We start from the raw sequence: 12,498 nt of genomic DNA, 5'->3' as shown, positions 1-12,498 counted from the left end.
CTGCCCAGCAGGCACAGAGCTTCATAGAGTCATAGAATATTAGGGTTGGAAGAGACCTCAGGAGGTTATCTAGTCCAATCCCCTGCTCAAAGCAGGACCAACACCAACTAAATCATCCCAGCCAGGGCTTCATCAAGCCGGGCCTAAAAAAACTCTAAGGATGGAGATTCCACCACCTCCCTAGGTAATCCATTCCAGTGCTTCACCACCCTCCTAGTGAAATAGTGTTTCCTAATATCCAACCTAGACCTCGCCCACTGCAACTTGAGACCATTGCTTCTTGTTCCGTCATCTGCCACTACAGAGAACAGCTGAGCTCCATCCTCTCTGGAACCCTCCTTCAGGTAGTTGAAAGCAGCTATCAAATCTCCCCTCACTATTCTCTTCTGCAGACTAAATAACCCCAGTTCCCTCAGCCTCTCCTCATAAGTCATGTGCCCCGGCGCCCTAATACTTTTTGTTGCCCTCTGCTGGATTCTCTCCAATTTGTCCACATCCCTTCTGTAGTGGTGGGTCCAAAACTGGACACAATACTCCAGGTGTGGCCTCACCAGCGCTGAATACAGGGGAATAATCACTTCCCTCGATCTGCTGGCAATGCTCCTATTAATACAGCCCAGTATGCCGTTGGTCTTCTTGGCAACAAGGGCACACTGCTGACTCATATCCAGCTTCTTGTCCACTGTAATTCCCCAGGTCCTTTTCTGCAGAACTGCTGCTTAGCCAGTCAGTCCCCAGCCCGTAGCGGTGCGTGGGATTCTTCCTTTCTAAGTGCAGGACTCTGCACTTGTCCTTGTTGAACCTCATTAGATTTCTTTTGTCCCAATCCTCCAATTTGTCTAGGTCACTCTGGACCCTATCCCTACCCTCCAGTGTATCTCCCTTCCTCCCCACCTGCGAACTTACTGAGGGCGCAATTAATCCCAGCATCCAGATAATTAATAAAGATGTTGAACAAAACTGGCCCCAGGACTGACCCCTGGGGCACTCCACTTGATATTGGCTGCCAACTAGACATCGAGCCATTGATCACTACCCATTGAGGCCGACAATCTAGCCAGCTTTCTATCCACCTTATAGTCCATTCATCCAGTCCATACTTCTTTAACTTGCTGGCAAGAATACTGTGGGAGACCGTATCAAAAGCTTTGCTAAAGTAAAGAAATATCACATTCACCGCTTTCCCCATATCCACAGAGCCAGTTATCTCATCATAGAAGGCAATCAGGTTGGTCAGGCATGACTTGTCCTTGGTGAATCCATGTTGACTGTTCCTGATCATCTTCCTCTCCTCCAAGTGCTTCAAAATGGATTCCTTGAGGACCTGCTCCATAATTTTGCCAGGATATGACGTGAGGCTGTAGTTCCTTGGGTTCTCTTTCTTCCCTTAAAATATGAGCACTATATTTGCCTTTTCCTAATCATCTGGAACCTCCACTGATAGCCACAAATTTTCAAAGATAATGGCCAATGGCTCTGCAATTACATCAGTCAACTCGCTCAGCACCCTTAGATGCATTAGATCTGGACCCATGGACTTGTGCATGTCCAGTTTTTCTAAATAGTGCTTAACTTGTTCTTTCACCACTGAGGGCTGCTCACCTCCTCCCCATACTGTGCTGCCCAGTGCAGCAGTCTGTGAGCTGACCTTGTCTGTGAATACTGAGGCAAAAAAAGCATTGAGTATTTCAGCTTTTTCCATATCATCTGTCACTAGGGTTGCCTCCCTCATTCAGTAAGGGTCCCACACTTTCCCTGACCTTCTTCTTGTTGCTAACATACCTGTAGTAACCCTTCTTGTTACCCTTCATATGGCTTGCTAGCTGCAACTCCAATTGTGCCTTGGCCTTCCTGATTACACCCCTGCATGGTCGAGCAATATTTTTCTACTCCTCCCTAGTCATCTGTCCAAATTTCCACTTCTTGCAAGCTTCCTTGTTGAGTTTAAGCTCACTGAAGATTTCACTGTTAAGCCAAGCTGGTCTCTGGGGCACCTGGCATTGGTCACTGTCAGAAGACAAGATACTGGGCTAGATGGATCTTTGGTCTGACCCAATATGGCCGTTTTTATGTTCTTATGATATCTTGGCTGACAGACGGACCAATTTTTCATCAAAACTTATGACACTGCACAAAATTTAGATGATCAGTGGCAGCTCTTTGAGATCTTATGGAAATTATAACATTCAATGATTCTAAAAAAAGAAGCACAAATCCGTCATGGGAGAAATAGTTATCTATGTGATCTTGGGTTTACTCCATTTTTATACCATGCCTTTGGAGCTCTCCTTATTTTGCAGAGCTTGAGAGAGGAGTTCTTCAGCTACATTGCCAATATGTTGCAGCATAGCTTTATAATTTCAACCTAGAGATGTAGGCAGATGCTTTTGCCAGAATGGCAGAAGAAAAACTGTTTTAGTGGGAAGGTGGAAGGGATGTCTTAGAGGAAAATGGATGTGCAGAGCTGAGAAACTACAGCATTAGATTAGATTTTTGTTCTATGTTTGTACAGTGCCTAGCACAATGAGCTCTGGGTCCATGAGCAGGGCACCTCACTGCTAGAGTGATATAAAACAAATAAATATTAATACAGCCAATGATGAGACAGTGAGCACCCAAGGGAAAAGGTGGCTTCTTTCACAGACTGCTTGACCACCTGGTGAGTGGAAAAGATTCTCCATATCTCCCTGAGGCAAGGAAAATCTAGAGGGAAAACTGCTTAAAAACTTTTTGATTGACTTTTGGGTCTTAGGGTATGTCTACACTACAGGATTAATCCGAATTTAGATAATTCGAATTTGGGAAACAGGTTGTATAAATTCGATTGTGCGCGGCCACACTAAGCACCTTAATTCGGTTTTTAACCACAGTAATTCGGTGGTGTGCGGCCACACTAACCCTAATTCGAATTAACAAAATCGATTTAGGCTCTACTCCGTTCGTCGAGGTGGAGTACAGAAATCGATTTAAAGGGCCCTTTAATTCGAATTAACTGGCTCTGTAGTGTGGACGGGTGAAGAGTTAATTCGGATTAACGCTGCTAAATACGAATTAATCCCGTAGTGTAGACCAGGCCTTAGAGAGGAAAGGGAAGGCCTAGTTAAGGACTGCACTAAGTGTGCTTCAGGGATTGATCTGACTCAGAGTACTGATCCTTGATCAATGAATTTAACTTCAGAATCTTAATAAAGAAGTATTTCTTTTCCCCAATATCACCTGGAAGCAAGTCCATCTTTTAGGCTCTTGCTATGACCTGTTGGATCTCTAACAATGGGACACCCAGTCAGGTACTGTATGGATTATCTGAGGGCAGAATTTGGGTTTTTTTTTACTACTTTATGGATAAACAATCACATGTACAGTACCAACCCAGAACACTACTTGAATGAATGGAAGACTAATTAGGATTGTTTATCTTTGGAGCACCAGGACAATCCAACACTTCAAATAAGGAAATTCAAATACTTATTTAATCAGGAATAAGTGTGATGATTCATGAATGGTCTATTATATTATACATATTTTTATATATAAGCACCAAACAACAGGGCTTGTAATGTCTATCTAGGAAGTGCTGCTTGCAGTGAAAGACTGATTACAGTAAACCTCTAATTATATGCTCTGGTGAGATCCATGTGCGTGCGCTCTCTCTCTCTCTCTCTCACTCTCTCACACACACACAAACATACACGTGATAATTTCTAGGCCTAAACTCGAACTATGACTTTAATTCAAAATATCAGTGACTTTTTAGCCCTTAAATGCTGGCTTACCCATGCATAACTGCTGATACAATCTGTTTTACAGCGCTGTACACCACTGAAGGCTGACAAGAATGATACATTCTCTATCTGATTTTAATGTGTAATGATGATTTCTAAAGAATAGCAGTTTGCTAAAAAAATGCTTGTGAGGTTATCCTTGAGTATGGCAAACAGCTTAACAAAAATTTAAACAATACTCAGGCCTCACAAATCAGTTATTAACCTAGCCCTAATATGTCACAAAAACCACTGTGGGCAAAGACTTTTGCAGCTGTTTCATGGTATGTTCCTACTTCTTTTATTGCAAAGTTGGCAGTACTGTAACAGCTGAACAGCCAAACATTTCCCTTAGGTATCTGTTAATGAGCCTCTTCAATCATATTCATTATCTCAGCAATTTAGTTTTTATAAGTCTGTTTACAAGAAACTAAGACATCCATGCACAGACATATTTCTAAACCTTGTCTCATCAATTGTGATCAGTAAAATACTGAGATTGTAACTGCAGCTGGTGCAGCTACCTTGATCTCTATACTTACCTTACGTAGTCTATTAAGTTACAATGTGAAACTCTCATAGCTGTTTATTGGCAGATAGTGAAAATCTAAGAAAAGGCTAGGCTATTCTGGTTATCTTATATCGCACTCTCAGAGTGCAATATTGAATATTATCTGGTAGTCTGGTAACAGCTGTGGCCAAACAAGGCTAGCTAGATGACAGAAAGGTGATAGTTGTTGTTGCTGCAGCTTAGAGTGGATGTTTCCTGTGGCTGAAAATCAGGAAGAGAGCAAAGACCAGAAAATAAATCAAAGCACTTGCTGATCCTGCTAATACTGAAGTCAAGGAAATTAGCCACGCTCCTTGAGAAGCATCACAGCTTTCTATTATCAGTGGGCACCACTCTGTTTTGGATTTGAAAGCTAGAGAAATGTAAGAATAAAAGATTGCAAAACATGGAACATTATTTAGCAGCAAATATGGTACTTGAGCTACTTATTCATGAAGATGGAGCACAAATTTAAAAGATGTCATGTTAGCAGTGATCGGCTCAGATAAGTAGCTAATAAGTTGGAGATCTCAAAAGATCAGTCTCTCAGGAGATTTCCAGTATTCCTGGTTTTGGCTGGAATAGCTTTATTGCAGAAGATGCCCCCCTCATAGATTCTGCCATGATTACTCACACTGAGTGTGTAATAGTGAGGAGTTGTGTAAGACACGACCAAACACGATAGGAGGCAGAATCTAGCTCAGAATATTTTGGTACTTTCCTTTGCAGTCAGAAGAAAAAGAGGAACACACAACTTATTTTTATGTTAATCAAATGTTTTTTTCTGATGCAAATTCTGTGGTCCTTATTCAGCCATTATTTAGGCAATACTCCCATTAGATTAGATGACAGAATTGCCTATGTAAAAACAGAGTGAGAATTTCAGTACTTTTCCCACTGTAAATATTAGCCAAACATATTCAAACCCATTTGTGTTGGGTTCAGGTTTTAGATGAAAGTTCAGTATAGTACTAATTTTCAGGGTGGATAAAATCAACAATTTTTTTTTTAAATAAAAAAAATAGATTTTTTTTATTCAAATAGGATTTTTTTGATAAAATGCTTTTTGAGGAAAAAAACCTATCAAAAGAGTTTTAATTAAGATACATTATAGCTCAAAGATATCTTATCATGGAATAGGGATTATAAATTCTAATTCTATAGTATGAGACAATATATTCATGTAATGTTTAAGAAAAGTTTTGTAAATTAGTTGCAATAGTTCATGGATTAGGGACCCAATCTTATGGATTCCAGGGACTTCTGTATAGATTATTTAAATTAATCTTTCTATCTACCCAATGGGACTCAGTGCTCAGTCTAGAAGATACTATCGGAAATGCTTAGTTTTGCAGTTCTCAAACTGTAGATTTGTGTCTCCAGCTTGTTAACAGCAAAAATGTTTTTTAAATAAACAAATAAATAAATAAATAATATATAGAGGTGAGAAATCACAGACCCCAACTCTATTGTCTCTCTGCAAATTTGTGTACACAGAGTCAATCCCTTACCCAGGGCCGGCTCTAGGCACCAGCAAAACAAGCTGGTGCTTGGGGCGGCACATTTTTAGGGGCGGCATGGCCGGCGCCAGAATGCCGCCCCTAAAAATGTGCCGCAGCCGCCCTAGCTCACCTCCGCTGCTGCTGCCTGGGAGGAAGGGGGAGATCCCGAGCGGCCGCGGCGCGCGAAAAAGCCGCGGCCACTCGGAGTCTCCCCCTCCCTCCCTCCCAGGCTCTCAAACCTGGGAGGGAGGGGGAGATCCCAAGTGGCCGCGGTGCGCAAAACAGCTGTTTCGCGCGCCGCTGCTCCCCCCCCCAGGCTTGAGAGCCTGGGGGAGGAGGCAGGGCTGGGGTTTTGGGGAAGGGGCGGAGTTGGGGCGGGTAATTAAAAAATGGGGCGGGGGGCGGCCAAAATTGTTTTTGCCTAGGGCGGCAAAAATCCTAGAGCCGGCCCTGCCCTTACCTCTCTCTAAAAGTGCAAAGTTTCAAAAAGTTCAAGGAATAGAAGATTGTTGGGGTGAAATAGATCTGGACAAGGAGAAGAAGTCTGTAGATAAATGTGAGAAGGGAGGGGCAGGCAGTAGAAACAAAAGTTAAACTGTTTGCCCAGCATATTCCAGAAGTCTTGAGGTCTTTCTGAGTGTCACCTTCATTGATGTGAGATCTACCATACCATTATCTCACTAGAAGGGAAAACCTATAATGGCAGCGGGCCGTAAAAGAGACCCAGTTTGGGAATATTTTAAAGAAGTTCCTCTACCTGTGAGTAAGACAGGCATGTGTGCAAAATGCAAACAGTGCAACAAAGAAATGCAAGTCCTGGTTGCCCAAATGAAACAACATCATGAGAAGTGTTCCTTCTCAGGGGGAAGCTGCGTTAAAGATGATGAAAGGAACATGTCTGAACATGCAGGATCTTCAGGTTGGTCAACTTTTTTTATTTCATACTTCTTTCTTAAGGACTGCCTGTCTTCCTTCCGGACTATTCTTGAATTCTCATGTTTGAGCAAAAAATATAGTTGTTACTCCATGGTACTATCATTTTAGATTCAGTTGTGATAAAAAATAAATATCTGAAATGGGCAGATCTTCCTTTTACAATTTCACCTTTAAAGTAGTACTGAGTGTCAGTGAATGCAATGAGTAATACTAAATGAGAAGTATGGTAATGATAATTAAATAACTGCATTGACTTATTTTGTTTACCAGCAAATTGCAAAAAGAGGTAATTGATGAAAAAATTGCCTAGTTTGTTTATGCAACAAACTCTCCTTTCTGTATGATTGAGAACCCACACTTCATTAACATGGTTCAGTCATTACGACCATGATACAGTCCTCCCAACAGAGATGTCGCAAGTAAATTGCTGGATAAAGTGTACGAAAGAGAAATTGGGCAGTGTGCAAAAGGTCTAGAGGGTAAAATTGTTAACATGAGTCTTGATGGGTAGCGCAATGTCCACAATGATCCTCTTGTATGTGCTTGTATGACAACAGAAGAAGGGAATGTCTTCCTTACAGAAACAATTGATACATCAGGAAATGCACATATAGCAGAATACTTACAAGAAGTAGCAGTAAAAGCTATAACAAACTGTGAAAAAAAATTAAAATGTCTAGTATGCAGCTTGGTCACAGACAATGCTCCAAATATATCCAAGATGAGAAGAAATTATTTAGAAGAGAGTGAAGAAAGTCCCAAGCTAATAACATACGGTTGCAGTGCTCATTTGATGCACCTCCTAGCCAAAGACTCCAGTGTTCCAGAAATAAAGGCTAATGTTGTTGAAATTGCAAAATCCTTCAGTAACAGCCACTTTGCAGCAGCTGTTCTGAAAAAAAGTGGGAGGAACCAAGCTAACTCTCCCACAAGACATGTGATGGAACTCAGTCGTGGACTGTTTTGAGCACTATATCAAGAACTGACCTAATCTGATGACAGTTTGTGAACAAAATCATGAAAAAATAGATGGCACTGTCACAGCCAAAGTTCTCAACATTGGGCTTAAGAGAGATGTTGAACACATGCTGAGTACCCTGAAGCCTATTTCTGTAGCCTTGAACAAAATGCAGGGAAATAGCTGTTTTATTGCTGATGCTGTTGAAATTTGGATGGAACTGAGTGAGATCTTAAAAATATGCAATGACAGAGTTAAATTACAGGCATTAAAAAAATGAATGGGACAAGCACTATCTCCAGCTCATTTTCTTGGAAATATTCTCAATACTCGGAACCAGGGTCAAAACTTAACTGCTGAAGAAGAGGAGTTGGCTATGACATGGACATCCAGCAATCATCCCTCCGTAATGCCAACAATAATAAACTTCAGAGCTAAGGGGCACCATTCAAGAAATATATGTTTGCTGGTGATGTTTTAAAGAAAGTCACACCAGTGAACTGGTGGAAGTCATTTAATCACTTGGATTCAGAGACTGTTGAAGTGATAATCTCACTTTTAACAGCAGTAGCTTCTTGTACCAGTGTAGAAAGAATATTTTCTTCCTTTGGACTAATTCATTCCAAATTATGAAATCATTTGGGACCTGAAAAAGCAGGAAAGCTTGTTTTTCTTTTCCAGATTATGAACAAACAGGAACATGAAGGTGAAGACGACTGAGTTAGCTGCAGAAGCCAATATTTTAAGTTTCTCAAGTTGACCTGGCTGACATAGTCGATTTAATATTTTTTTTAAATATTGCATTTAACCATTTTAGTTAAAAAAAAAAAACTAAAACAAACCTGATTTTTTAAAAAAATGAATATTTAACTAAATTCAAAAATTCATATGCTTGTTTTGTTAAAATATTATATGTTTGCTGTTGAAGAAAAAATCCAGAATACATAAGATTGTTGTTTTAGTTAAATAAAACAATTTAAATGTATGGTGATATTCTCCTCCTAATACAGCATGGCGAGAAAATCCTCCAAATATTAATGATTAACCTGTTGAACTGGAGATAGTTCACCTCCTAATGACTTCATAAATATCTGCTTCAATTACCTTTGGTAAATGAAATAACCAAACAATCATTCATTTTAAGATATAGCTGTAAAACTAATCTGAAAATCACATTAAAATGTATAGTGTGTACCTTCTAATAATGAATCCTACATCTATCTATGAGTTGTGAAGAATATGTATTAAGGTTATAACAACCAACAAGAATGGACTTTTATATAGAAATGCATGATTAAATTGAGTCTTCCTGACTAGTGATTTAAATCATGATTTAAATCAATTTGATATAAATCAAATCCACCCTGCTAATTTTACCCATTTCTGTTTATCCATCCCTATCTATCAGTGCATGACTTAGGGCAAATCACTGTTATTCTTCAAAGAGAAAAGCAACCTATAAAAGACATTTAAAGTATTCATGCCTCCATCTAAATTAACTTTAGAAGTTTTGCTTAAAAGTAGTACATAATATTCAAGTGCTAACAATAAACACTACAGTAAAATTATTCATGGCTAAATGTTTGCAAACAAATGGTGGTGTACACATTGGTCTTCAAACTCTTTGGTATATATCATCCCTGAAAGTAACCTAGATACTTAAAACTCACCAACATTTTCCAGAGATTTACCCTGAGTTTAGCCTCACAGTTCCTTAAAAAAAATTGTGGGCCAAAGTCTTGTACAACTATGAACATTTAGGGGCATATCTTCAAATGTAACCAACTACACTGCATTCATTTTCTGAATAGAACTGACTCTGATTGTAGCAATAACCTCCACTTCTCAGAATTGTCCCAGGGACAGATTGTATCTAGGTCAATCCCTGAAGAAGTATCTAAGAAGAGAAGATACAAAATGAAGATCACATTGTAAATAATATGATTACCACTGGATGTTCAATCATAGTTGAGGGTTTTGGGCAGATTTGTTACCTCATGAGGAGTAAATAACTAAGTGAGATGAGACATCCAGAAAATCAACCTTTCTATAGTTCATGTTGCAACCCACTAGAACTCAGGAACCATATAGTTATTTTTCATAATTATATCTGGAACCCCAGGGTAGGTTAAGTTAAATTAAATTTTGGGTCCTTCCCTTTTTACACCTGCAATTATGTAGCTCCAGTTTAGGTCACTGGACTATCTAATATCTGATTTACAGGTGTAATTAGTTTTTCAGCCATCTGAATTAAGTAAATTGTATTGGAAAATTGGGAACACTAAAAGGCAGGCTTTGTTTGGAAAACCTGGCCCTAAAGTATATCATTACTTTTTCAGCAGAGGTCTCATCCTATACACTGTTGAGAGTCTCCTGCAAGATAAGTGTCTTAATTACCACTGAATTTGGGAGCTGTCAGTACATCTCCAAGACCAGCCCAAAGTATAGTTTCATAACAAGCAAATGAATAATCTATGCTAAAATCATATAGCTTTTGGAATGTACAGTAAATAATAATGCCAGATAAGGAGAAGGAAGAAAGATAAACCAGAAACCTGGAAGTTAAAAAACAAAGGAACCCAAGATACAGAGGGAGAAATAGAAGAGGTATACAGTAGGTTTTCAACTATGGAGGTTAAATAATACACCTTTGAAGTGTACATAAATTAACAATGTAGTGCCATTTAGCTGTTTTAGTTATGTAGATAAACCACAGATCATTTAAGAATGCTCTTGTGGAATACATCACAAGAATTCCCTGGCTGAATGAATTATAGCCTTATTATTTACTGCTGTGATGTACGTTATTTCTTAGGAATTTTTTTTAAAACCTTCTAGATTCTGTTTTATTCTTAGAAGAATCTTGGCATGAACCTTTACATAGGAGTTATAAGAGGAACTATAGAAGTCCTTAAACAGTCCCCTGAATCAATTCCTGAAGTCAACTTGTATTAAACCAAATGCAACTGGAATGTAAAAAGGTTTCACTAGCTAACACATTAAGGCATGGATGTGTCTACACTGCAGTTAAACATCCATGGCTGGCCCATATCAGTTGATTTGGGTGCGATCTCACAGCCTGGATGTCTACACTGCAGTTTTATAGCTCTGCAGTCCAGCCTGAGTCAGCTGACATGGGCCAGCAACAAGTGTTAGTTGCAACATAGACATGTCCTGTGTGACTTGACATTTTACTGCAGAGTTAGGGGCAGCTGATGTTTTATTACTAACAGTAAGAGTAATTATTAAACCTAATTACTCATGTTGGTTTCAATGGCCACTAGTCAAATATTTCCACTTTTGCTAGTATACAATTAGAACTGGGTGGAATTTTTTCAGCAAGTAGTAAGTTTGCTGAAAAATGCATTTTTCAGGACAACAAATCTATTCACGAATTCAGGTTGCATTTGTTGAATAGTTTCAGCTGAAAAAGTCCCCCAAAAAACAATATTTAAGAAAAGTTGCAATGGTTTGTTTAGAAAATGTCAAAACAGTTTCAAATTCACAGTCAAACATTTTGTTTGACCTAAACAATTTTTTTCTGGTTTTTCATTTCTGCAAGAAAAAATTAAAAAATTCAGTTTCATTTCAAAACAAACCAATTTTGTTTTCATATTTTCTGTTCAGCCACCAAACAGAAAACAAATCAATTATTTTCTTAGCTCCACATATAATGCCATGTTTTGATCATGATTCATTAGCATTCATATTAATTATGCAGAAGTTCACTGACTTCATTAGAAGGGTTTGGTTGTTTCTCTGGGCACAGTATTCACTTTTACTATGCAGGAGATTACTTACAATTTTCTAGTGTGTTGTGGTTTTTGTTGCTGTTGTTTTTTTTAAACTTGCAATTTGCCACTTCAGCTCCTTTTACAAATATGATGATGTAAGTCATTATCAGGAGTACAGGGCGCTCTGTTTGGTGGTTTATTTTTGTTGTTTTTACTGTTTTTTGGAAGTACATGATACATTGACTTGCAAGATTTAGTACTTGATTACCCAGTAAATGTTCACATAACATACTGTTCTCTGGAAATCATTTGTGTTTTGAGTTTTAATACCTGACAATAATAATTCATTATACCTCCCTTATTTAGCTGATGATGTGTAACTTCAACAGTAAAAAACACCATATAATTACAACTCTCAAATCTTCCTGATGTTTTTAAACAGAAAAAAGAAAAGAAGAAGAAGCTATTCAAAGAAATTTACCTGACCGTCCATCCCGCTGAAAGTCCACATGGTACCACTCTCCATCATTCACCTTCTTTTGCAAGGCTTTTATTTTAATAGTACCCGATCCCATGTCTAACAGCAGGTAAAGGTAACCATCAAGCATCTCAATGGCAAAAAAGTCAACCTTTACCATTTGTGGGTGTTTGGCATCTTTCTGATGCCTTGGTTTTCCATGACTGAAAAGAATCAGTCCATTTGGCTCAGTTGTGCGAAAGTCAAATGATATTGACCCTGTTTTCTTGGCATTCCACTTTGGCAAAGAGATGAAAGACTCTGGTGTTTCAAATGTGATTGGATCCAAGGTTGCAACATTCTCACATTTAAATGCTACAACTCCATGAATCTTCATTTTAGGGTCTCCTTGCTTGGCAAGTCGAGATAACTCCAGTCTGACATCATTATTTTTATATACAACCTGCAAACAAAGCACAGTGGTTACAATGGTAGAATTAACAGTATTAACCAATCAAACATAACCCTCAATAGGTTCAAGCATATCAGTTGCTAATAATGGATGCTATTTAATATACGAGAATGTACAAATATATACAA

The 12,498-nt window shown here is 38.7% G+C and overlaps 1 protein-coding gene across 21 annotated transcripts in view; it reads right to left on the bottom strand.

The window, feature by feature from the left end:
• Positions 1-12,498, bottom strand: part of LOC112126064 (neurexin-1) — a 1,188,344-nt gene that overhangs the window by 664,610 nt on the left and 511,236 nt on the right. For all 21 annotated transcript variants that reach the window (XM_029911748.1, XM_024224457.2, XM_026652579.1 and 18 more), the window contains one exon: positions 11,923-12,361. In XM_029911748.1, the coding sequence (XP_029767608.1) occupies positions 11,923-12,361 (439 nt within the window). The remainder of the gene's footprint in view (positions 1-11,922; positions 12,362-12,498) is intronic.

Source organism: Terrapene carolina, unplaced genomic scaffold (genome assembly GCF_002925995.2).
Source record: "Terrapene carolina triunguis isolate 2854851 unplaced genomic scaffold, T_m_triunguis-2.0 Scaffold121, whole genome shotgun sequence".
Classification (NCBI taxonomy): domain Eukaryota; kingdom Metazoa; phylum Chordata; order Testudines; family Emydidae; genus Terrapene; species Terrapene triunguis.
The sequence above is the reverse complement of the archived record's forward strand: the minus strand, read 5'-3'. Positions and strand labels throughout refer to the sequence as shown.